Source organism: Macaca fascicularis, chromosome 13, assembly GCF_037993035.2.
Source record: "Macaca fascicularis isolate 582-1 chromosome 13, T2T-MFA8v1.1".
In the NCBI taxonomy this organism is placed as follows: domain Eukaryota; kingdom Metazoa; phylum Chordata; class Mammalia; order Primates; family Cercopithecidae; genus Macaca; species Macaca fascicularis.
In genome coordinates, this window is record NC_088387.1 from 47,479,296 (window position 1) to 47,502,207 (window position 22,912).

Genomic DNA, 22,912 nt, shown 5'->3' on the forward strand with positions numbered 1-22,912 from the left:
CGTGAGCCACCACACCTGGCCAACCCTAATTTTTAATTTTTTTGTAGATGGGGGGGTCTCCTCCTAGAACCCCTGAACTCAAGCGATTCTCCTGCCTTAGTGTCCTAAAGTGCTGTGATTACAGACATGAGCCACCACACCCAGTTGGAAGTATTCTTTTAGGAAACTCGTTTTAAGTCTGTAATCCTGTATATAAGTTGTGTGTGCATGTGTATCTGCACATACTGGGTTGCACTATGGAATATTTCTTATTGTGGGTTGTAGGAAAATGGTTGAAAGCCACTGCTTTAGACACCTTCAGAATGCTCAGCTAGGTAACAAAAGATCTGTAGTCAGTGGCCTGCTGTGTACTTTGCCGGATACATTTCCCACAACCCTGCTACAGCAGCATTACTATACCTTTTCCCTGTCTAAAAGGGTGCTATCTTCAAAGGACTGTTTTTCCCCTCCCCCTTTAAAGAAGAAAGCTAGGAGGAGGCAGTATACTGTTGTAATGAGCCAGACTGCTTGGGGTTGAGATCCTAGCTTTGTTCTTATGTAGCTGTATGACTTTAGACAAATTATTTAATCTCTCAGTGCCTATTTCATTTGTAAAATGAAAATAATAGTACTTTCCTCATTGGACTGTTGAGATTAAATGAATTAATATCTGTAAAGTGCCTAAAATATTGCTGGGAGCATATCTAAGAGGCCTTATTTATTCTTTTTTTTTTTTTTTTTTTTTTAAGACAGAGTTTCACTCTTGTCACCCAGGCTGGATTGCAATGGCACGATCTCGGCTTACTGAAACCTCTGCTTCCTGGGTTCAAGTAATCCTCCTGACTCTGCCTCACGAGTAGCTGGGATTACAGGCATGCACCATCATGCCCAGCTAATTCTGTATTTTTAGTAGAGACGGGGTTTCTCCATGTTGGTCAGGCTGGTCTCGAACTCTCGACCTCAGGTGATCTGCCCGCCTTGGCCTCCCAAAGTGCTGGGATTACAGGCGTGAGCCACTGCACCCGGCCTAAGAGGCCTTATTCTAAAGTCAAAAGAACAACCTGGATTTGAGTTCCCCAGCTCCAAAATTAACTGGCTGTTATTTGGGTCAATCTTAACTACTCTCCTCATCTGTAAAAATGGGGGTGGCCTGGCCAGGTGTGTTGGCTCACACCTGTAATCCCAGCACTTTGGGAGGCTGAGGTGGTTGGATCACCTGAGGTCAGGAGTTCGAGACCAGCCTGGCAAACCTGGCGAAACTCCATCTCTACTAAAAATACAAAAATTAGCTGGGCATGGTGGTGGGTGCCTGTAATCCCAGCTACTCGGGAGGCTGAGGAAGAAGAATCACTTGAACTCTGGAGGCAGAGGTTGCAGTGAACTGAGATCACGCCATTGCACTCCAGCCTGGGTGACAGAGCGGGACTCTGTCTCAAAAAAAAAAAAAAAAAAAAATCAAATTAAAAAAAATGGGGATGGTTGCACATGCACTGAGCGCTGGCATTGTGCTTCAAGATTGTGAACTTGAGGTTGGGGCCATTTTCTCTGAGTCCCCAGCACCTTGCATAATGCAATATAGGGTATACAATAAACATTTGTTGAATTTCTAAATATTTAGCATCTACCTTATGCCTATAATTGATTAGTACTGTGATACAAAGATGAATAATGAAACAGGTATGTAATAAGTGCTACAATAAGGATGTAGACAAATGCAATGGTAGCAAGAAAGACAAAAATAGGACTGACCACTGGGTTTGGTCAGATGATTGTTTAATAAGCAAAAAGTCTACCACCAGTGGAGAGTGGGGCCAGAAGTCAGATTATAGTGAAATATAAGTGGTCGTGTTGCATAAAGCATCAGTATTTTCTTTCCTCCTTTCCTTCCTTCCTTCTTTCTTTCTTTCCTTTCTTTTTTTGAGACAGAGTTTCACTCTTGTTGCCCAGGCTGGAGTGCAATGGCCCGATCTTGGCTCACTGCAACCTTCGCCTCCCGGATTCAAGCAATTCTCCTGCCTCAGCCTCCCGAGTAGCTGGGATTACAGGCACCCACCACCACACCCGGCTAATTTTTGTATTTTTAGTAGAGATAGGGTTTTACCAAGTGGACCAGGCTGGTCTCGAACTGATGTCAGGTGATCCACCTGCTTTGGCCTCCCAAAGTGCTGGGATTACAGATGTTAGCCTCCAAGCCTGGCCACATCAGTGTTTTGTTTTGTTTTGTTTTGTTTTGTTTTGAGACGAAGTCTCGTTCTGTCGCCCAGGTTGGAGTGCAATGGCACAATCTCGGCTCACTGTAACCTCCGCCTCCCGGGTTCAAATGATTCTCATGCCTCAGCCCAACGCTAGATTGGTTTTTCCGAGCCTGTGAAGTCCATGGAGTTGCCAGATAAGCGCAGTCCCGGTGGACCAACGCCCAGGACGGATGCTGTAGACGAACCCTATGCCAAGCCGCAGGCAGCGGTTCCGGACTCTGGGACTTAACCTAATGTGGCGGGGCGGGACTTCCGGCGGGAGGCTGACGCGGCGGCGGAGGCGCAGGCGCGGGCTGGCAGGTGTCGCTGACCGGACGGTGGTCGCTGGGGCGAGAAGCTGGAGCCGGAGAGGCGAGGCAGGACCCCGGCTCCACTGCCGCCTCTCCGAGCTCTCGCGACGCGGACCTCAGTGCCAGAATGGCTCGGGGCGAGCGGCGGCGCCGCGCAGTGCCGGCAGAGGGAGTGCGTACCGTCGAGAGGGCGGCTCGGGGAGGCCCCGGGCGACGGGACGGCCGGGGCGGCGGGCCGCGTAGCACGGCTGGAGGAGTGGCTCTGGCCGTCGTGGTCCTGTCTTTGGCCCTGGGCATGTCGGGGCGCTGGGTGCTGGCGTGGTACCGTGCGCGGCGGGCGGTCACGCTGCACTCCGCGCCTCCTGTGTTGCCTGCCGACTCCTCCAGCCCCGCCGTGGCCCCGGACCTCTTCTGGGGAACTTACCGCCCTCACGTCTACTTCGGCATGAAGACCCGCAGCCCGAAGCCACTCCTCACCGGTAACCGGGCCCCAGGGCGGGCAGGCAGGCGGACTCCTAATCTGGGCGCCCCAGCTTGAAGCCAGATCAAGGGTGGGGAGGAATGGATCAGGAGAGTTATGAAGAGGGATGACCCAGAGACCCGGAGGGACAGGTCCCCTGCTCGTTGACTTACGTGGCCATTCTACCCCCAGGACTGATGTGGGCGCAGCAGGGCACCACCCCGGGGACTCCTAAGCTCAGGCACACGTGTGAGCAGGGGGACGGTGTGGGTCCCTATGGCTGGGAGTTCCACGACGGCCTCTCCTTCGGGCGGCAGCACATCCAGGATGGGGCCTTAAAGCTCACCACTGAGTTCGTCAAGAGGCCTGGGGGTCAGCACGGAGGGGACTGGAGCTGGAGAGTGACTGTAGAGCCTCAGGTCAGGGCCTCAGGACACCCTTTTCTCAGCCCAGACCCCCTCTATCCTTCCCTTGCTGCCAGCAAATGCAGCATGAAGTGGGCTCTGGCTGCCTGGCTTAAATCCTGCCTTAAACAGCTGCCTCTATGAGCATCTCTAAGCCTTGATTTCCTTGCTTGTAAAATGTAAAATGTAGATAATAATAGCACCTAACTCACAGGACTGTAAGAATTAAATGAAAAAGAGGCTGGGCGCGGTGGCTCACGCCTGTAATCCCAGTACTCTGGGAGGCTGAGGCTGTCAGATCACCTGAGGTCGGGAGTTCCAGACCAGCCTGGCCAACATGGAGAAACTCCGTCTCTACTAAAAATACAAAATTAGCCGGGCATGGTGGCGCATGCCTGTAATCCAAGCTACTCGGGAGGCTGAGGCAGGAGAATTGCTTGAACCCAGGAGGTGGAGGTTGCACTGAGCCAAGATCGTGCCATTGCACTCCAGCCTGGGCAACAAGAGCGAAACTGTGTCTCAAAAAAAAAAAAAAAAAAAAAAAAAAAAAAAAAAAAAGAATTAAATGAAATAAACTGTGTAGATTTCTTAGTGTGGGACATAGTACAAAGTATACTGTTATCTTCCAGGGCACCCAGTGCAAGGCTCTTTATCTCATCCCACTTGGGTGTACCTGGTTACCCTCAGTGACCCTCAGTACTGCCAGATGTATGTTGTTTACATTACCCCTGCCTGCTGTTCCTTTCCCTCACTAAGGCTGATTCTCAAGAGAGAATGCCAGTCTCACACTGTTCTTTTCTGTCCTCCTTGGTCACTTAGGCCTCAGGTACCTCTGCCATCCCTTTGGTCTCCCTGTTCTTCTATGTGGTGACAGATAGCAATGAAGTCCTAATACCGGAGGTTGGGTCCAAGGGGCAGTTGAAGTTCATCAGTGGGCACACCAGTGAACTTGGTGACTTCCGTTTTACACTTCTGCCACCAACTAGTCCAGGGGATACAGCCCCCAAGTATGGCAGGTAATTGGGGGAAGAGAATGTTCAGGGATGGAAGGGGTGGTTATTCCCATTTTCACCAGTCTCCATGTCCCCTGCCTGAGACCTCCCAACCTGACTCCTGAACATTTCGTATTTCTCTTTATAATGCCCACTGCCTTCTCTTGAATAATATTTCCTATTTATCTTCTCCCCTTCAAGCTACAATGTCTTCTGGACCTCCAACCCAGGACTGCCCCTGCTGACAGAGATGGTAAAGAGTCGCCTAAATAGCTGGTTTCAGCATCGGCCCCCAGGGGCCTCCCCTGAACGCTACCTCGGCTTGCCAGGATCTCTGAAGTGGGAGGACAGAGGCCCAAGTGGGCAAGGGCAGGGGCAGTTCTTGATACAGCAGGTGACCCTGAAAGTTCCCTTTTCCATAGAGTTTGTGTTTGAATCGGGCAGTGCCAAGGCAGGAGGAAATCAAGTCCTACCAAGACTGGCAGGCAGTCTACTGACCCATGCCCTGGAGAGCCATGCTGAGGCCTTTAGAGAGCGCTTTGAGAAGACCTTCCAGCTGAAGGAGAAGGGCCTGAGCCCTGGCGAGCAGGCTTTGGGTCAGGCTGCCCTCAGCAGCCTCCTTGGTGGAATTGGCTACTTCTATGGACAAGGACTGGTATTGCCAGACATGGGGGTGGAAGGGTCTGAGCAGAAGGTGGACCCAGCCCTCTTTCCACCCCTACCTCTTTTTACAGCAGTGCCTTCCCGGTCATTCTTCCCACGAGGCTTCCTTTGGGATGAGGGCTTTCACCAGCTGGTGGTTCAGCGGTGGGATCCCTCCCTCACCCGGGAAGCCCTAGGCCACTGGCTGGGGCTGCTAAATGCTGATGGCTGGATTGGGAGGGAGCAGATACTGGGGGATGAGGCCCGAGCCCGGGTACCTCCAGAATTCCTAGTGCAACGAGCAGTCCATGCCAACCCCCCAACCCTACTTTTGCCTGTAGCCCATATGCTAGAGGTTGGTGACCCTGACGACTTGGCCTTCCTCCGAAAGGCCTTCCCCCGCCTGCATGCCTGGTTCTCCTGGCTCCATCAGAGCCAGGCAGGCCCAGTTCCACTATCTTACCGCTGGCGGGGACGGGACCCTGCCTTACCAACCTTACTGAACCCCAAGACCCTACCCTCTGGGCTGGATGACTATCCCCGGGCTTCACACCCTTCAGTCACCGAACGGCACCTGGACCTGCGATGTTGGGTGGCACTGGGTGCCCGTGTGCTGACGCAGCTGGCAGAGTATCTGGGTGAGGCTGAGGTAGCTGCTGAGCTGGGCCCACTGGCTGCCTCACTGGAGGCAGCAGAGAGCCTGGATGAGCTGCACTGGGCCCCAGAGCTAGGAGTCTTTGCAGACTTTGGGAACCACACAAAAGCAGTACAGCTGAAGCCCAGGCCCCCTCAGGGGCTGGTTCGGGTGGTGGGCCGGCCCCAACCTCGACTGCAGTATGTAGATGCCCTTGGCTATGTCAGTCTTTTTCCCTTGCTGCTGCGACTGCTGGACCCCAACTCATCCCGCCTTGGGCCCCTGCTGGACATTCTAGCTGATAGCCGCCATCTCTGGAGCCCCTTTGGTTTACGCTCCCTTGCAGCCTCCAGCTCCTTTTATGGCCAGCGCAATTCAGAGCATGATCCCCCCTACTGGCGGGGTGCTGTGTGGCTCAATGTCAACTACCTGGCTTTGGGAGCACTCCACCACTATGGGCATCTGGAGGGTCCTCACCAGGCTCGGGCTGCCAAACTCCACAGTGAGCTCCGTGCCAATGTGGTAGGCAATGTATGGCGCCAGTACCAGGCTACAGGCTTTCTCTGGGAGCAGTATAGTGACCGAGATGGGCGAGGCATGGGCTGCCGCCCTTTCCACGGCTGGACCAGCCTTGTCTTACTGGCCATGGCTGAAGACTACTGAAGGGAGGGAGAGGAGGGGAGCCAGGCCACTCATACCATTCTGGCTCTAGAGGGACAAAGGCTTCTGGCTTCTGCCCCCAGTCCCTTGGATACCAGTAATTCAAACCTTCCTCATTTCATCTCAGGTGTCTCCTTACTGTCATCCCACATAGCCCTGGGGTGAATGTGAATTCAGAGTCTATTTTTCTAAATAAATTGGAAAAAACATTTTGAACTCTATTGCTTTTGCCAGATTTGCCTCACCCAGAGGCCTTAGGTCAGTCCAGGCCTCAGGATTGTCTGCTGTCCTCAGGGAAGGTGGGGTCAAGTGGCCATAACCTGTCCCCTTCAAACCCAGTCAGGTCAAGTGCAATGCAGTGAGTTGAGCTTTAGTCCACCCAAATCCACAAGTGGCTGGTTCAAATCTCTTTAATGAGATCAAAGGCTCCTGTGTATATGTCTTGATGCCTTGCGGGGGTAAAGCTAGCACAATCCCCCAAATACTGCCCCTCTCCTCGGGGCTCCAGCCCTTTCGGGCAGATCTAGGTAGGCAGGAAGGGGCCAAAGGGAACGCAAGGAGGTGGGACTAGGGCTGTTTCTGGTGGGCAAGTAACCCACCCACCCTCTCAAAACTTACTTACGGGATGTCCCCTTCACTGGAGGACAGCCCCATGGGAGAGACCTGCCGTACAGAATCTGGGGGCAGTGCACAAGGGGAATAGTCCTCCAGATCTGGCAGGGTGGCACTAGCCCTCACCTCCTTGACTGGCTCACCCTCACCGGAGGCAGGACAAGGGCAGAGCTCAATACCGGAGTCACCAGTTAAACGGCGATAGCGACAGGAGGGGGGTGTGGGGGCAGGGCTCACCCCTGCCCCCGGCTCACCCTCCTGATGGCGGGGGGCACTCTGGTGGGAGGAAACACCTTCCACATTTGTTCCTTCGAAGTGGGCAGGGCAGCTGGATGAGGAGGAACACCAGGTTTGTTCGCTGGAAGCAGTCAAGGGGAGGCCTGGGGCCACAGTATAAGCGGGGGGTGGTGTGCCTGGGCGGTGAACCACATCCTCGTAGGCTGGGGGCTTGAAGGTGCTGAGGAGGCCTGCAGGGGAGAAAATTGGCATAATTCGTTGAAGGCAACCAGGTATAGGGTGCTAGCTTTTATATTAGGGAAAAATACTTTGAAATGTGTAGAAAAAGGAATGTCAGATGATTTGGGGTCCTGGTTCGGGGAGGGCCACTGGTAGTTGACCCAGAGCATCAAGTCACTCACGAAGGTCAAGCAGTGAACCGGTAGGGAAAGGACCAGCCCCATGGCATGCCCCATGGTAGGCCAACAAGTTGATTTCACGCTGCCGCTGCTGTTGTTGCAGCCGGAGTTTAGCTCGTCGGTGGCGGAAGGCGCAACAGCAGCTAAAGAGGATGAGGACAGTCCAGAGCAGCCAGAACCCTGCAAGAGGCAAGGAGGGAGCGACTCAGGCATCTTTCATGCAGAGAAGGGGCCCTGAAGGCCGAAATTCTGAGGTCCAAGGGAGGGTGGGCACAGGGACCTGGAAACAGCCCTCTTGGAGACTTACACCAGAGCTCATAGTAGTAGGTGCAGCAGCCAGTCTCCCCACAGCAGTGACCACTCTCACAGAGGTAGGGCTGGTTGTTCACTCCTGGGCACAGCTCTCGAAGCTGGGGGCAAGGAGGCACTTAGAACTAAGGGGGATTCCAGCGCAGGGCACTGTCCACCCCCACCTCCTGCATGCACATACACAATCCCACCCTGTGAACCAAGTTCAGCTTGGAGAGATGGGGGAAGTGGAGGATGCTGAGAGGAGTGTTGAAATATCTGAAGGGCTGTCAACGTGGAAGAGGATTTGGAATAGCAAGAATCAGTCTAGAGAACAAGACAAAAGTGTGGACATACAAAGAGGGAGATTTCAGGTCTGCATATATAAGACTTCCTTCACACTCAAGCCTCACCCTCCCCAACCCCCCTACCCCCATCCCCCCGGTGCTTTCTGTTATGGGAGTGTTTTGGCAGAAGCCAGAAGACAGTCTGAGATAGTCTCAGACAACGGGTAGGGGAAGGTCATTTCCAAAGCAAGTTGCTTTCATTATCCTGCGCAGTTCACTACCCCCACCCCCAACTGGATCTTTCCACCCCTGGGCCTCAGGCTCCCTAGGACAGAGGAGGGGCAGTGTGAGACCCAGAGCAGTGCTCCCAACCAGATGGGAAGCTGTGGATGATAAAGGATGGCATCCAGGGCGCGAGTCTGGGTTCCAGCTCTTCTCCAAATTGCTCCCTCAAGAGAAGACGCTGCCGGACTCTGTTGTGACAACAGGCACATAGAAAAAGATCACAAATAACTGTTGCAAGACAGAGGGAGCCTCCCTGGGGCCTGCCTCACTATGCCTCTGGTCACTGGCGAGCCACCGCAAGCTTCCACTGCAGCCATGGGATGGGGTCTATGAGGCTACAGGAAAAGTCAGCTGCATCTACGTTACAAAGTTTAGACAAAGAGTGGAACATGTTTAGGAACTTCACAGTACCTTTGGCTCCGTGAGTTCCTCCCCCACCCCCAAAAAGGAAGGGACAAGGAAAGGGGAAAGAGACAAACGGCTGTCGTGATAGGCTTTGGAGCTGTTGGGATACCTGCTGTTGCGATGCCCGAAGTGCCCCCCAAGCCTCCTCGCTGCCGTTCCCGCTGCTGGCCCGAGCCATGCCTCCACCTACAGCCCCCTGAGGACCACAGCCTCCTCTACCGCCAGCCGCCCCGCCCCTGCCACCTCTGCTGCCACCGCCATGGTCCCTGCCCGGCCCATCTTCGCTGCCGCCACCATCACTACGCGGCCTGAGCTTCCATCCGGGGAGAACTCCACCAACTAGGACTCAGATTGCTCTGCCCTACCAATCAGCATCGTCCCTTGACGGACAGGCCAATAGGAACAGATAAGAGGTTTCTCCCTGTGACCAATCCACAGCAGCGCCTTCGCCGCTCTCCCAGACAACATGAGCTTGTACAGACAAAGAGTAGGGGAAGGTTCGACCCACGGCCCTGACTGACAGCGGCAATAGCCAATACAGACAGCAGAACAGGCTCTGGCATATCAACCAACGAACAGCCGCCCCGAAGACCAAGGTTACCGCTGATTGGCTTGCGCTATGTTTTCGGAATGACGCCAAATGCCGGCGACCGCCAGGTAATCCCGCCTGTAAGAGGCGGGGTCCCAAAAGTCGGTCCGACTCTGGCCGCGAACCAGCCCAGTTTCTTGCGGTGCTTTCCAAGCCCCAGGCATCGACGCAAGCTCCGACAGGGGCAAAATATGTGTATACTGGAGACTGGTCTGCCCACAACATCCCACTCCCCCAGTTCTGTACAAGCCAAAGCACCGGATGAAATTTAATAGGGTGGGGAAGACACTCAGGAGCGGGCATGGGACAGGGCGCAGAGTCCAGGTTAGGTAAGGGCCTTACGTAGCCAAAAGGGGGGATCCAGGACCCTCGGGTCCCCCCAGCCGCATCTGCAGGTTGATGCGGTAGCACTGAAGACTGCAGAGTGCCTGGCCGGTGCGAGAGCAAGCGTAGCGGCGCGGATGGGGACAGCCGGGGACAGAGCAGCGCGGAGGCGGGCCTAAGGGGGATGGCCGCTGAGACACCGCCGTGGGGGTGGGGACGCCAGGTGGGAAGGAAAGGGTGGAACCCTGTGCTCCGCTGCAGTAGCGCACCATGGGGGCCGGAGCCGCAGCCCGCCCTCCCCGCCGCTCGCCCCGTGCAGCTCCCCGGCCTCCCCGCCCACTGGTCGCCGCAGTCTTGGTGAGGCGCTCGATAGTCTGGTTCTTGTGCTCTTCTGCCCGCCGCGCCGCCTGGAGCCGCCGCTTACGCGCCCGCTCCTCGCGCTTCAGCAGCATCTCCTCTGTGAGAGCAGGAGCTGGACAGCCCTCAGCCACAGGCAGCGGCAGCATCGGGGAAGGCTGACTCCGCGCCTTCTGGAGCAGAGCTCGCTAGGGAGAGACAGAGACGGGGTGCTGTCTGAAAACGGAGGAGGATGGAGAGGCGAGGTCGGTCAGATCGGGGGAGGGGAAAGCAGGGACATGGAAGGCAGGGTCTTGAGCAGCGCAGGCCTTGGGAGACGGGAGATTAATTAATAAGCACCCTCTCCAGGACACCCTCCATAGGTTCCTCTTCATAAATACTGCCTCATCCCAGATCTCCTGACATTCAGCTTTAGGTCCTTAACTCTCAAGGGGAGAAGCATCAATAATGTTGCCTGCCTGACCTGTGCACCAAAACTGTACCAGCTTTCCCAGAGGTCTGTTGTTTTTAATCTTATCTCAGTAGAGAGTATCAGTTGGATAACTGCTGAAGCCAAAATCCCAGGCTTAGCCTTGATATATTTTCTCTCCATTCCCCTCCCCACAAGTATCTACTTCCAAAATATAGCCATATTTCATATGATTTTCTCCATCTCCACCACTTTGGTCTTGGTTAAAGCAACCACTGCCTCTCGGCTGATTACTTCAACAGCTTCCTAGTTGGTCTCCATACTTCTATCTCTTGTCTCCACGGAGATTCATTCTCTACAAGGATGCCAGAGTAATCTATTGAAATGTAAACCAAGTTTGTCACTTCTCTGCGTACAGCCCTTCAGTGGCTTGTGCAGTTTTTCTTCTCCTTTACTCTGCTAGACATGTTCCAGTCTCAAGGTCTGTGCGCCTGTTGGTCTCTGCTGGAAAAGCTCCTCTGGTATTGCAAATGTTATCTCTTCAGAGAAGCCTTCTCTAACTACCCTAATGTCTCTCTTCTGTCATTTTCTATTTGTTTGTTTATGCCATTTCTATTTCATCACCCTATTCTTTTTGTCATAAACCATATAGCTTTTTGAAATTATTTACTTATTTACTTCCCAGCCCCCCAACACACACACTAGAATACTAGCTCCAGGAGAACAGAAACTTTGTCTGTCTTTTCTCCACTATCGATATCCCCACTACCACGCAAAGTGCTTGGGTCGTGGAGAGTTCTCAATACAGTATACTTTGGTGAGTGAATAAACAATGACCAACATACCTGTCGAGCAGTAAGCAGCCGCTCATTGATCTCCTTCTTGAGGTCTCCATTATCATCCAGCTCCCCCTTCTCCAGGGCATCCAGCCACCTCTGTTCCTCCTCTTCCTCTTGACCCCCTAACCCTCCTGATAGGTCCCGAAGTGGAGAGGGAGAGAGATTACTGTCTTCATCTGGGAAGGAAGTTGGAGAAAGAAAAATACAATTGTTCAGATGGTGCACCCTAATTTGGCTGAGTTAATACTGGGATATGGAAAATCCTAACCCATTTCAGAACCAACCTTCTTTCCTTAGGCGGGTATAATAAGAAACCCAGTTTCCCCACCTCCAGATCCTTCTCACCCAGCCAGGCACGGTACTGCTCAAGGGGGACTCCTTCCATAGGTTCCTCTTCATTATCCACAACCATAAGGGGAGAGGGTGAGCGAGGCCCCTCTGGGATCACAGTGAAGGTAGGAACACTGCAGAGAAGCAACACTACTCTTTAAAATGAGCAAGCGTCTCCTCCTCCTACGCAGTAGCTCCACCCAACTTTCCCCACCCTCTTAAGACTCTTGCTGCCTAAACCTGGACCCTGAAGTCACAGTGTCCATTCGGTCTTCTAGAAAGCCCAGTCGGCTTCTAACTACTTTCTCTGCTCCTAAAGTTCCCCTTATAAAACTTTGACCCTCTTGGCCTCACCTCTTGGTCCCCAGGACTTGTCCCCCAAGCTTGATTTTGAGTTTGAGCTGGGGCTTGGCAGGGGACGGCTGCGTGGGCCCGGCATCTTCTTCCTGATGGTGTTTCTTCTTGTGTTTCTTCTTGTGCTTCTTGTGTTTTTTCTTGTGCACTCCATGGCCATGGGCACCCGCTAGGCTCAACTCCAGGGCTTCTCCTGCGGAAGGAACGCCTGTCGACAGTGTTCGGCCGGAGGGTGGCAGGGGAAGCCCTGAATAACCTAAGCCCCTACCGATCCCACCCTTTCCGCAATACTCTCTGTTACCATAACAACAGCACCGCCTTTCTCCTTCCCACCTGTGGCCGAAGTACCCTGAACTCTCCGAGGAGAAAGAACGGGACTTCTTTTCTAACACGGCCTAAATTGCTTGATCTATCCGCGCTTACCCGGCTCAGGGGCCTCCATAGCCCCAGAGGTGCTTCCACGCCGCCACAGCTTACTCATGAGGTCCTGCAAGGAAAGGGGACTAGAAATGGTTGGGACACACGCAGACATGCCTTTTCCGCCCCGCGGAAAAACTGGAGCCAGCAAAATAACCAGTTACTTCCCGTTCGTAGCAACCATCCTTGTGCGGGGCACGCTTCGCGTCCAAAATCGTCCCTGAGAAACAAGAATCCTTCCAACTAACGTTCCGGTCCCTCTGAGGTCGGGACCGCCCAGATGGGCAGGGCTTTCCCCTGGCTCCGCCTCCCCACACTAGATTTCAGAACTCAACGCGGGTGAATCAATTATTGAACTCGAGTTTGGTGAATGTATACGCCAGACCAAGTGCGGGAAGCTAGTCTAAGAGGATGCAAAGATGAATATGAACACCGCCCCTGTCCTTGAGGAACTCACAGTTGGGTGGAGGAATACATAAACTATACTGATGACAAAATGGCCGAAATGCTTAAACAGCACGAGTGCCCTAAGAGCAGAGCAAAGCACATGCTCTTAGGTATTTAGACTTCAATTTTCATAAGTAGGGGAATAAATAAATGAATTACGGTGCAGCTGTACAATGTGGGACACCATATTGCTAAGAAAAGTTGAGTGATAAGTAATTAATGAGATTGACACAGAATTTTAACAGTCTAAGTGTCCTAATGAACTTGGTATATCCATACAGTGGGATGTCAAGTAGCTTGGAAAAGAAATGAGGCGCGCCAGAAGGCTACCTAGGAAATTGGTAAGAGTCATTTGCTGATGAGCAGATGGAGAACAAGGGTGGATGGCCACCTATTTTTTATTATTATACCCTTTTGCGTCTTTTGAATTTTGTATAAAACGTGTATATTTTACCTCATTTTTAAAAAGATATAAAAACAGGTAGGTTTGTATGTGTTGATACATGAAATAAGAAAAGTGAATTCCCCATTCTGGCTAATGTGGTGAAACCACGTCTCTACTAAAAATACAAAAAAAAAAAAAAAAAAAGAAAAAAATTAGCTGGCGTTTTGGCACGCGCCTGTAGACCCAGCTACTCTGGAGGCTGAGGCAGGAGAATCGCTTGAACTCAGGAGGTGGAGGTTGCAGTGAGCCGAGATCGCGCCACTGCACTCCAGCCTGGTGGACAGAGCGAGACTCCGTCTCAAAAAAAGAAAAAAAAAAAAAAAAAGAGAAAAAAAAAGTAAATTTCAGGATTATGTGATCTGATTTTTAAAAGCATAATATACTAGCAAATACATAGAAAAAAATGAGGAATGTATACCTGTTAATATTGGTTAACTGTAGAAGTTGGGGTTTAGGAACTTTCACTATCTAGATCTGTAATGTATTTTCTTACAGCCAATATATATCACGTTTATAATTGGAAAAAAACACCTATATACATATATCTAAATATATATGAGTGTCTGAGCAAGGTAACAGCAGTGAAAAAAGAAAGAACTCATTCCTCTTGTCTCTTACATTTCAGTGATAAAATTACTAAGAATCAATGAGCAATTATATTGGGGGAATCCAGGATGAAGTCATGTAGTATGTGATTATGAAAAGGGATTTTGGAGTCAGACAAGCCTATTATCAAATCCCAGTTTCACCATTTATTAGCTATGCAACCTTGGGCTTAAAATTATTTAAGCTCTCTGAACCTCAGAATCCAACTCTGTAAGATGGAATACAGTAGGATCCACCCCATGAGGGCTCTTTCAAGGAATAGAGGAAATCAAGAACGCACGATACCTAGGGTATCAGCAGGCACAGGCACATAGTAGATGCTTCAGTAAGCAAATAATAATAAGTGATTTATAGGTTTGTAGCCCAAGTATTTAGTGGGAAGATGGTATTTTCAGGCCGGGCGCGGTGGCTCAAGCCTGTAATCCCAGCACTTTGGGAGGCCGAGACGGGCGGATCACGAGGTCAGGAGATCAAGACCATCCTGGCTAGCACGGTGAAACTCCGTTTCTACTAAAAAATACAAAAAACTAGCCGGGCGAGGTGGCGGGCGCCTGTAGTCCCAGCTACACAGGAGGCTGAGGCAGGAGAATGGCGTAAACCCGGGAGATGGAGCTTGCAGTGAGCTGAGATTGTGCCACTGCACTCCAGCCTGGGCGACAGAGCGAGACTCCGTCTCAAAAAAAAAAAAAAAAAAAAAGATGGTATTTTCAGTAAGGAAGAGAACATAGGAAGAGAAACAAGTTAAGAAGAGAATTATTTAGTTTTGCCCAAGGTGAATTTGAAGTGCCTGTGGGAATGCCTGGGTGGAGGTGGAATAGCTGAGAGAAGCCAAGGATGAAAGTATGAGTGGGGATGTCATCAGCGTAATACTGGAGGTCCCCAAGTGATGGAAGCAGATGAGACACCCAGAAAGAGTAAGTAGATAATAGGAAAAGAACCAGGAACAGAAACAAGTGAGCACCTGTCCTGCACAGCCGAGCAGAGGGGCCAGACAGGGTTGAGAAGGTCAGGAGAGGCACAAAGTATCAAGGGACTAAGGCTGTGATCAGCTGGGTACAGTCCTTCAGAGGGCAGGCTGAGCTCCAAGAAGAGAATGGCTTTTATCACGGTGTGAAGGCAATACTCTTTTCACCGGGAGTAACAGTGAGGGATCACTTGCAATTCGTATTTGTAGAATACATTCGAGTTTATAACCTACCTTTATATTCCTTCTCTCCCTTGGCCCCCACAGCATCTCCATAAGGGAGATACCATTGTTTCCATCTTATAAATGAGGAAACTGAGGCTTAGAAAAAGAAATGTTTTTGCCAAAGTCACAAAGTTAGGGAGTGGCAGAGCCAGACTCAAACAGAGGCTTCCTGACACCTGGCCCAGTGGTGTTTCCTGTGCATCATGATGCCCAGTAGGGAGGAAGTGGCAACAGTAAGTGACAACTGGCTTCATTATTTTGTTTGTTTTTAGTTTTGCTTTGTTTACAGTGAGAGAGATTTGAGCATGTTTGTAGGCTGAGAGGCACTCTTCTTTCTGAAAGATTTCTTAGTCTTATTTTAAACAATTATTTTGAAGTAACTTCAAACAGAAAAATTGCAAGATGAATACAAATAACTTTCTCTAATAACGTTTTTGTTTTATTTAGTTTAGTTTAGTTTTGTTTTTGAGACAGGGTCTAGCTCTGTCTCCCAGGCTGGAATGCAGTGGTGCAAACATGGCTTACTGCAGCCTCAAACTCCCAGGCCTGAGTGATCCTCCCATCTCAGCCTCCCAAGTAGTTGGGACTACAGGTACACACCACCATGCTCAGCTAATTCTTCTATTTTTTTTTTTTTTTGTAGGGACAAGGTTTGGCCATGTTGTCGAGGCTGGTCTCAGACTCCTGAGCTCAAGCGATCCTACTGCCTCAGCCTCCCAAAGTGCCGGGATTACAGGTGTGAGCGACAGTGCCGGGCCAAAACTTTCTTAACTCCTTAAACATTCCACGTGTTTCAGGTTAACATGGAATGCCCAACATGGTTGGGGGGTGGGGCAGATTCTGAAATTGTTAACATTTATCTGTGTTTATGCCCATTATCATTGTCAATGAAAAGTCAAACTCTAAAATATTTGAAGAGATTTATTCAGAGCCAAATATGAGTGACTAATGGCCCTTGACACACCCCTCAAGAGATCCTGAGAACATGTGCCCAAAGTGATCTGACTACAACTTGATTTTATACATTTTAGGGAGACATAAGACATCAATCAATACATGTAAGATGTACGTTGGTTTGGTCTGGAAAGGCAGGACAACTGGAAGGTGGGGGCTTTCAGGTATTGTGTAGATGCAGTTTTCTGATTGGCAATTGGTTGAAAGAATTAAATTATTGGCTGACTGCGGTGGCTCACACCTCTAATCCCAGCACTTTGGGAGGCCAAGGCGGGTGGATCGCCTGAGGCCAGGAGTTTGAGACCAGCCTGGCCAATGTGTTGAAACCCCGTCTCTACTAAAAATACAAAAATTAACTGGACATGGTGGCACATGCCTGTAATCCCAGCTACTGGGGAGGCTGAGGCAAGAGAATCGCTTGAACCCAGGAGGCAGAGGTTGCAGTGAGCTGACATCAAGCCATTGGACTCCAGCCTGGGCAGCAACAGTGAAACTCCATCTCAAAAGAAAAAAAGAGTTAAATTATTGTCTAGAGACTTGGGATCAATAGAAAGGAATGTCTGGGTTGACATAAGGGGTTGTGGAGACCAAGATTTTATCATGCAAGTGAAGCATCCAGGTAGCCGACTTCAGAGAGAATACATTGTAAATGTTTCTTATCAGACTTAAAGAGTCTGTTATAACAGTATTTACAAAAGGGAGGAGGGTATAACAAGGCATGTCCAGCCCCCGCTTTCCCATCATGGCCCATACTAGTTTTTCAGGTTAACATGGAATGGCCCAACATGGTTGGGGGACTCAGAATTTTATTTTTGGTTTACATCATTATTCTTTTTCTGATCAATATGAGAGCAAGTTGCAGACATGATGTCATATCACTCCTAAATCATTCAGTGTGTATTTCCCTCAAACAAGCACAGTTTTCTATAAGCTTTGTGCAACTGTCCCAATCAGGAAATTAACTTGATACAACATTAATCCAGACACCATTCAAATTTCAGCAACAGTGAAACTGTGAAATACCTCCCTTTTTTTTTTTTTTTTTTTTTTTGAGATAGAGTCTCACTCTGTTGCCCAGGCTGGAGTGCAGTGGCACAGTCTCGGCTTACTGCAACCTCCACCTCCTGGGTTCAAGCAGTTCTCTGCCTTGGCCTCCTAAGTAACTGGAATTACAGGCGCCTGCTACCATCCCTAGCTAATTTTTGTATTTTTAGTAGAGATGGGATTTCACCGTGTTGACTAGGCTGATCTTGAACTCCTCACCTCATGATCCATCCGCTTCAGCCTCCCAACGTGCTGAGATTACAGGGATGAGCCACCATACCTGGCCTCTTTTTTTTTTTTTTTGAGATGGAGTTTCGCTCTTGTTGCCCAGGCTGGAGTGAAATGGCGCAGTATCGGCTCACTGCAACTTCCGCCTCGCGAGTTCAAGTGATCCTCCTGCCTCAGCCTCCTGGGTAGCTGGGATTACAGGCATGTGCTAATTTTGTATTTTTAATAGAGATAGGGTTTCTCCCTGTTGGTCAGGTTGGTCTCGAACTCCCAGTCTCAGGTGATCTACCCACCTCAGCCTCCCAAAGTGCTGGGATTATAGGTATGAGCCACTGTGCCTGGTCCTCCTTTTTCTTTTTATCCAGGATCCAAATTTAGGATCATGTATTACATTTTTAAATTAAGTCCCTTTAATCTGTTTTAATCTGGAACATTTCCTCACTCTTATCCTGTCTTTCATGACCTTGACAAATTTAAAGGGTAGAAGTCTTTAATTCTATAGGATGGCCATCAACTTGGGTCTGTCTGGTGTTTCCTCAGGTCTAGATTTATACATTGATTGGTTGATTGAAACAGAGTCTTGCTCTGTCACCCAGGCTGGAGTGCAGTGGTATGATCTCGGCTCACTACAATCTCTGCTGCCTGGGTTCAAGCAATTCTCGTGCCTCAGCCTCCTGAGTAGCTGGGACTACAGGCGTGCACCACCATGCCCAGCTAATTTTTGTATATTTTGGTAGAAATGGAGTTTTACCATGTTGGTCAGGCTGGTCTTGAACTCTTAGCTTCAAGTGATCTGCCCACTTCGGCCTCCCAAAGTGTTGGGATTACACTATGAGCCGCCTAGACTTATAAATTCTTGGCAAGAACACCACACACAAAAAAAATTGATTTCTTTTTTTTTTTTTTTTTTGAGACAGGGTCTGAAAAAGTTCAAGCCCAGTTTAGTCTTGAACTTCTGGGCTCAAGTGATTCTCCTCCCTCAGCCTCAAAAAGTGTTGGGATTACAGGCGTGAGCCACCGTGCCCGGCCCACAAAAACATTATGCTGTGTTCTTCGCAGTGTGTCATATTGGGAGGCCCATGATGTCAGCCTTTCCCACCACTGATGATATTAACCTTGATCACCTGGTCAAGATGCTGTCTGCCTATTTCCTCCACTGTAACGTCGCCATTTTTACCTTTCCAACTAATAAGTATTTTCTGGGAAATACTCTGCAACTACCCTAATATCCCATTCCCCATCAAACCTTCACCCACCAGGCATTGTATCCATTGATGACTAGTGTATGAATCAACTCTACTATAATAATTGCCAAATGGTGATCTATTTCCATTATTGCAGTTACATGTATTAGTTAGCATTCTACTATAAAAGCTTTCTCTCCTTATATTTACATATATATTTATTTGTTTCAGTTTGGGTTCCAATTTTAAGCAGTGAGTTGTAATCCATTGCTGTCATTACTTATTATGATGCTCAATTTTTAGAGGTGGACAGAGTCTAGCTCTATTGTAGTGGCCAAATCATAGCTCCCTGCAACCTCGAATTGCTGGCCTCAACTGATCCTCCCACCTCAGCCTCCTGAGTAGCTGGGATTACAGGGATGTGCCACCCTGCCCAACTAATTTTTTAAATTTCTTGTAGGGTTCAGGTTATGTTGCCCAGGCTGGTCTCTAACTCCTAGGCAAAAGCAGTCCTCCTGCCTTGGCCTCCGTACGCGCTGGGATTACAGGCAGGAGCCTCCACGCCTGGCTTGATGTTCAAATTTCTCACAGGTTTGGCCAGTGAGTATTCCTTTAAGCTGGTTTCTGTATCATTTTGACATGTCTCCAACATTCTTTGAGCTTTTTTTTTTTTTTTTTTGAGACGGAGTCTCGCTCTGTCACCCAGGCTGGAGTGCAGTGGCCAGATCTCAGCTCACTGCAAGCTCCGCCTCCCGGGTTCACGCCATTCTCCTGCCTCAGCCTCCTGAGTATCTGGGACTACAGGCGCCCGCCACCTTGCCTGGCTAGTTTTTTGTATTTTTTAGTAGAAACGGAGTTTCACCGTGCTAGCCAGGATGGTCTCGATCTCCTGACCTCGTGATCTGCCCGTCTTGGCCTCCCAAAGTGCTGGGATTACAGGCTTGAGCCACCGCACCCGGCCTTTTTTTTTCTTTTTTAAGGAAAAGTCTTGCTCTGTCGTCCAGGCTGGAGTGCAGTAGCACGATCATGGCTTATTGGCTTATTGCAGCCTCAATCTCCCAAGCTCAAGTGATCCTCCCTTGTCAGCCTCCCAGGTAGCTGGGATGACTGGCTAGTGCCATCATGTCTGGCTACTTTTTTATTTGTAGTTTTTTGTCGTTGTTGTTTTGTTTTGTTGTTTTAATTTAATTTTTTTTTTTTTAGACGGAGTCTCGCTCTGTCACCAGACTGGAGTGCAGTGGCGCGATCTCAGTTCACTGCAACCTCTGCCTCCCGGGTTCAAGCGATTGTCCTGCATCAGCCTCCCGAGTAGCTGAGACTATAGGTGTGCACCACCATGCCCAGCTAATTGTCATATTTTTAGTAGAGATGGAGTTTCACTATGTTGGCCAGGTGATCTTGATCTCATGATCCGCCCGCCTCCGCCTCTCAAAGTGCTGGGATTACAGGCATGAGTCCCGCTCCCAGCCTTTTTTTCATTTTTTTTGAAACACAGTCTCATTCTGTCGCTCAGGCTGGAGTGTAATGGTGCAATCTCAGCTCACTGCAACCTCTGCCTCCTGGGTTCAAGCAATTCTTCTGCTTCAGCCTCCCAAGTAGCTGGGATTACAGGTGCCTGCCACCACGCCTGGCTAATTGTTTTGTGTTGTTAGTAGGGATGGGGTTTCACCATGTTGGCCAGGCTGGTCTTGAACTCCTGGCCTCAAGTGACCCACCTGCCTCAGCTTCCCAAAGTGCTGGGATTACAGGCGTGAGCCACCACGCCCAATCTTTTTTATTTTTTGTAGAGACAGAGTCTCACTATGTTGCCCAGGCTGGTCTCAAATTCCTGGGCTCAAGTGATCCTCCTGCCTCAACCTCCTAAAGTGCTGGGATTACAGGCATGAGCCACCATGCCAGGTGGCTAATCTCGTACTTTCCCTGGATAAGAAGTGAGACTCAAATTTCCCTGGATAAAATGTTCTGGGGCTCGTCTCATACTTTCTCTGGATAAGAAGCAAGATTCAAAGGAGGCCAGGCAGCACGAACCTATGGCTAAAGTTATGCCAAGGCCACACTGAAGTCAGGCCCCTTGAACTTGCTGTGAGAATCTTCTACTGGCATTGCTACGCTCTTCTCAGGTGCTGCAGGTGCACTGAGTGTATATCATGAACTCTGGCTAGGTCTTGTCTGCACTCCCTCAATATTCAAAGTCCAGTTGGAAACATTCCAGTTAGTTGGGTTAGGCCAAGTACCTACCTTTAGGCTGTGAAAAAGTGGGAAGAAGAATAAATGTTCTCCAACTACCATAAAGGGGCTAGAGCTCATTCTGTCAATACTGTCCACAGTGGGGAACTGTGCAGAAATATAAGATGATTTGAACCCTAGGTGACCCACAGCCCCTTTCCCACATATCTGTTTCGTAGCTGGGGAGATACAGATACAGACATAAACGAAAGGATAAAGTTGGAAAGACTGTGCACCAAACCAGTGGCATGTTGGTAAATGTTCAACAAAAGCTCCCTGGGGAAAACAAACAAACAAACAACAAGCTGAATTTGTTATGTTCACCTATTTCTGTTGTGTAAGTACTCCCACCGTGGCCAATTTCAAATGAGACATCACTGAATACAGAGTTGGAAAGAGATGTGCATTGGCATATATAGCATTCCCTCCATACAGATACTACAGATGGAAACTACTCAAGACCTCATAGTGAAATACAGTAAAATACTCAGGAAGTGATGAGTTTTGAATATTTATCACCTTTGCTTTAATAAAATTTATTTAGCTGTATGTTTATGTAATGTAATGTAATTTAATTTAATTTTTTTTTTTTTTTTTTTTTTTGAGATAGAGCCTTGCTCTGTTGCCCAGGCTGGAGTGCAGTGGCCCAATCTCGGCCTACTGCAACCTCCGCCTCCCAGGTACAAGCAATTCTCCTGCCTCAGCCTCCTAAGTAGCGCCCAGCTAATTTTTGTATTTTTAGTAGAGATGGAGTTTCACTTTGTTGGTCAGGCTGGTGTCAAACTCCTGACCTTGTGATCTGCCTGCCTTGGCCTCCCAAAGTGCTGGGATTACAGGCGTGAGCCACTGAGCCCAGCCGGTAATTTAATTTTTAATTAAGGCAATGTTTAGCAACTGGCATGCCCAATTCCAGAAAAGTCAGCAACACGAGCTGCTGGTGTGAGCTTCAGCACTTGAATGCACCAAACTGTCTCACTGTTTTCTTCTGGAAGTGGAATAATTGAGGGTGGGGAAGGCATACTTTTATTCATTGTTTTCATCATTTACATTATTTAAAAAACAGTGGCATTTATAGTGTTTAAAAAACTGTACATGTACTTTCAAATATTTTTCAAATGAAAATTTAACTTAAAAAATAAATCTGGCCGAGTGCGGTGGCTCACGCCTGTAATCCTAGCACTTTGGGAGGCCGAGGTGGGTGGATCACAAGGTCAGGAGTTCAAGACCAGACTGACCAACATGGTGAAACCCCGTCTCTACTAAAAATAGAAAAATTAGCTGGGCGTGGTGGTACGTGCCTGTAATCCCAGCTACTTAAGAGGCTGAGGCAGGAGACTCGTGTGAACCTGGGAGGCAGAGGTTGCAGTGAGCCGAGATTATGCCACTGCACTCTAGCCTGGGGGACAGAGCTAGACTCCGTCTCAAAAATAAAAATAAAAATCATACATACATACCTACATAAATACGTAAATAAATAAATCCAGCCGGGCGCAGTGGCTCACGCCTGTAATCCCAGCACTTTGGGAGGCCAAGGCTGGCGGATCACAAGGTTAGGAGATCGAGACCATCCTAGCTAACACGGTGAAACCCCGTCTCTACTAAAAATGCAAAAAATGAGCCGGGCGTGGTGGCTGGCGCCTGTAGTCCCAGCTACTCGGGAGGCTGAAGCAGGAGAATGGCATGAACCCAGGAGGCGGAGCTGGCAGTGAGCCAAGATCGCGCCACTACACTCCAGCCTGGGTGACAGAGCAAGACTCCATCTCAAAAAAAAAAAAAAAAAACATAGAAATTTTGACCTTTATCTCTCCTCCCTCAGTTGAGTGCAGTGTTAGTTGGCTTCCCTGACTCCAGTCACAACTCCTCCAACTGATTTATGGAAAAGGTTGCCAAATTACAATCTCTAAAGTTAATTCTGGGCTGAGGAACAGTGGTCATGCCTGTAATCCCAGAACTTTGGGAGGCTGAGGCAGGAGGATCACTTAAGGCCAGGAGTTCAAGACTAGCCTGTAAAATACTGTCTCTACAAAAAAATTTTAAAAATTAGCCTCGCATGGCGGTGCATGCCTTTAGTCCTAGCTACTCAGGAGGCTGAGACAGGAGGATTGCTTGAGCCCAGGAGTTCGAGGCTGCAGTGAGTTATCA

The 22,912-nt window shown here is 49.5% G+C and overlaps 3 protein-coding genes and 1 long non-coding RNA gene across 12 annotated transcripts; 2 read left to right on the forward strand and 2 right to left on the reverse strand.

Annotated features, from left to right (window-relative positions):
- Positions 1-2,491: 2,491 nt before the first annotated feature.
- On the forward strand, positions 2,492-6,525 carry MOGS (mannosyl-oligosaccharide glucosidase). Of its 2 annotated transcripts, XM_005575525.4 has the most exons (4): positions 2,492-3,003; positions 3,177-3,403; positions 4,208-4,404; positions 4,582-6,525. In XM_005575525.4, the coding sequence occupies exons 1-4, from the start codon at positions 2,652-2,654 to the stop codon at positions 6,317-6,319; spliced, it is 2,514 nt and encodes an 837-aa protein (XP_005575582.2). In that variant the 5' UTR covers positions 2,492-2,651; the 3' UTR covers positions 6,320-6,525. The 2 variants fall into 2 exon arrangements, with proteins under 2 accessions (XP_005575582.2, XP_073867572.1); XM_074011471.1 differs by lacking the exon at positions 3,177-3,403.
- Positions 6,526-6,708: 183 nt separating this feature from the next.
- On the reverse strand, positions 6,709-9,150 carry WBP1 (WW domain binding protein 1). Of its 6 annotated transcripts, none has more exons than XM_015433513.3 (6): positions 8,938-9,150; positions 8,492-8,611; positions 8,064-8,138; positions 7,871-7,973; positions 7,567-7,743; positions 6,709-7,395 (listed from the first exon to the last, which is right to left on the reverse strand). In XM_015433513.3, exons 1-6 carry the CDS (start codon positions 9,004-9,006, stop codon positions 6,935-6,937), a joined length of 1,005 nt encoding a protein of 334 aa, XP_015288999.3. In that variant the 5' UTR covers positions 9,007-9,150; the 3' UTR covers positions 6,709-6,934. The 6 variants fall into 6 exon arrangements, with proteins under 6 accessions (XP_015288999.3, XP_073867627.1, XP_015289003.3 ...); XM_074011526.1 differs by having other exon boundaries at positions 8,492-8,780; XM_015433517.3 differs by lacking the exon at positions 8,492-8,611.
- A 521-nt stretch (positions 9,151-9,671) lies between these two features.
- On the reverse strand, positions 9,672-12,535 carry INO80B (INO80 complex subunit B). 3 transcript variants are annotated; one of them, XM_005575527.4, is made up of 5 exons: positions 12,454-12,535; positions 12,031-12,223; positions 11,692-11,810; positions 11,353-11,522; positions 9,672-10,286 (listed from the first exon to the last, which is right to left on the reverse strand). In XM_005575527.4, the coding sequence occupies exons 1-5, from the start codon at positions 12,509-12,511 to the stop codon at positions 9,756-9,758; spliced, it is 1,071 nt and encodes a 356-aa protein (XP_005575584.2). In that variant the 5' UTR covers positions 12,512-12,535; the 3' UTR covers positions 9,672-9,755. The 3 variants fall into 3 exon arrangements, with proteins under 3 accessions (XP_005575584.2, XP_073867625.1, XP_065383615.1); XM_074011524.1 differs by having other exon boundaries at positions 11,631-11,810; XM_065527543.1 differs by having other exon boundaries at positions 12,031-12,238.
- On the forward strand, positions 9,999-20,833 carry LOC135966908 (uncharacterized). The gene is made up of 4 exons (XR_010580626.2): positions 9,999-10,343; positions 15,778-15,870; positions 19,005-19,144; positions 19,748-20,833. It is a non-coding gene; the product is annotated as an uncharacterized lncRNA (long non-coding RNA).
- The last annotated feature ends 2,079 nt before the right edge of the window (positions 20,834-22,912 follow it).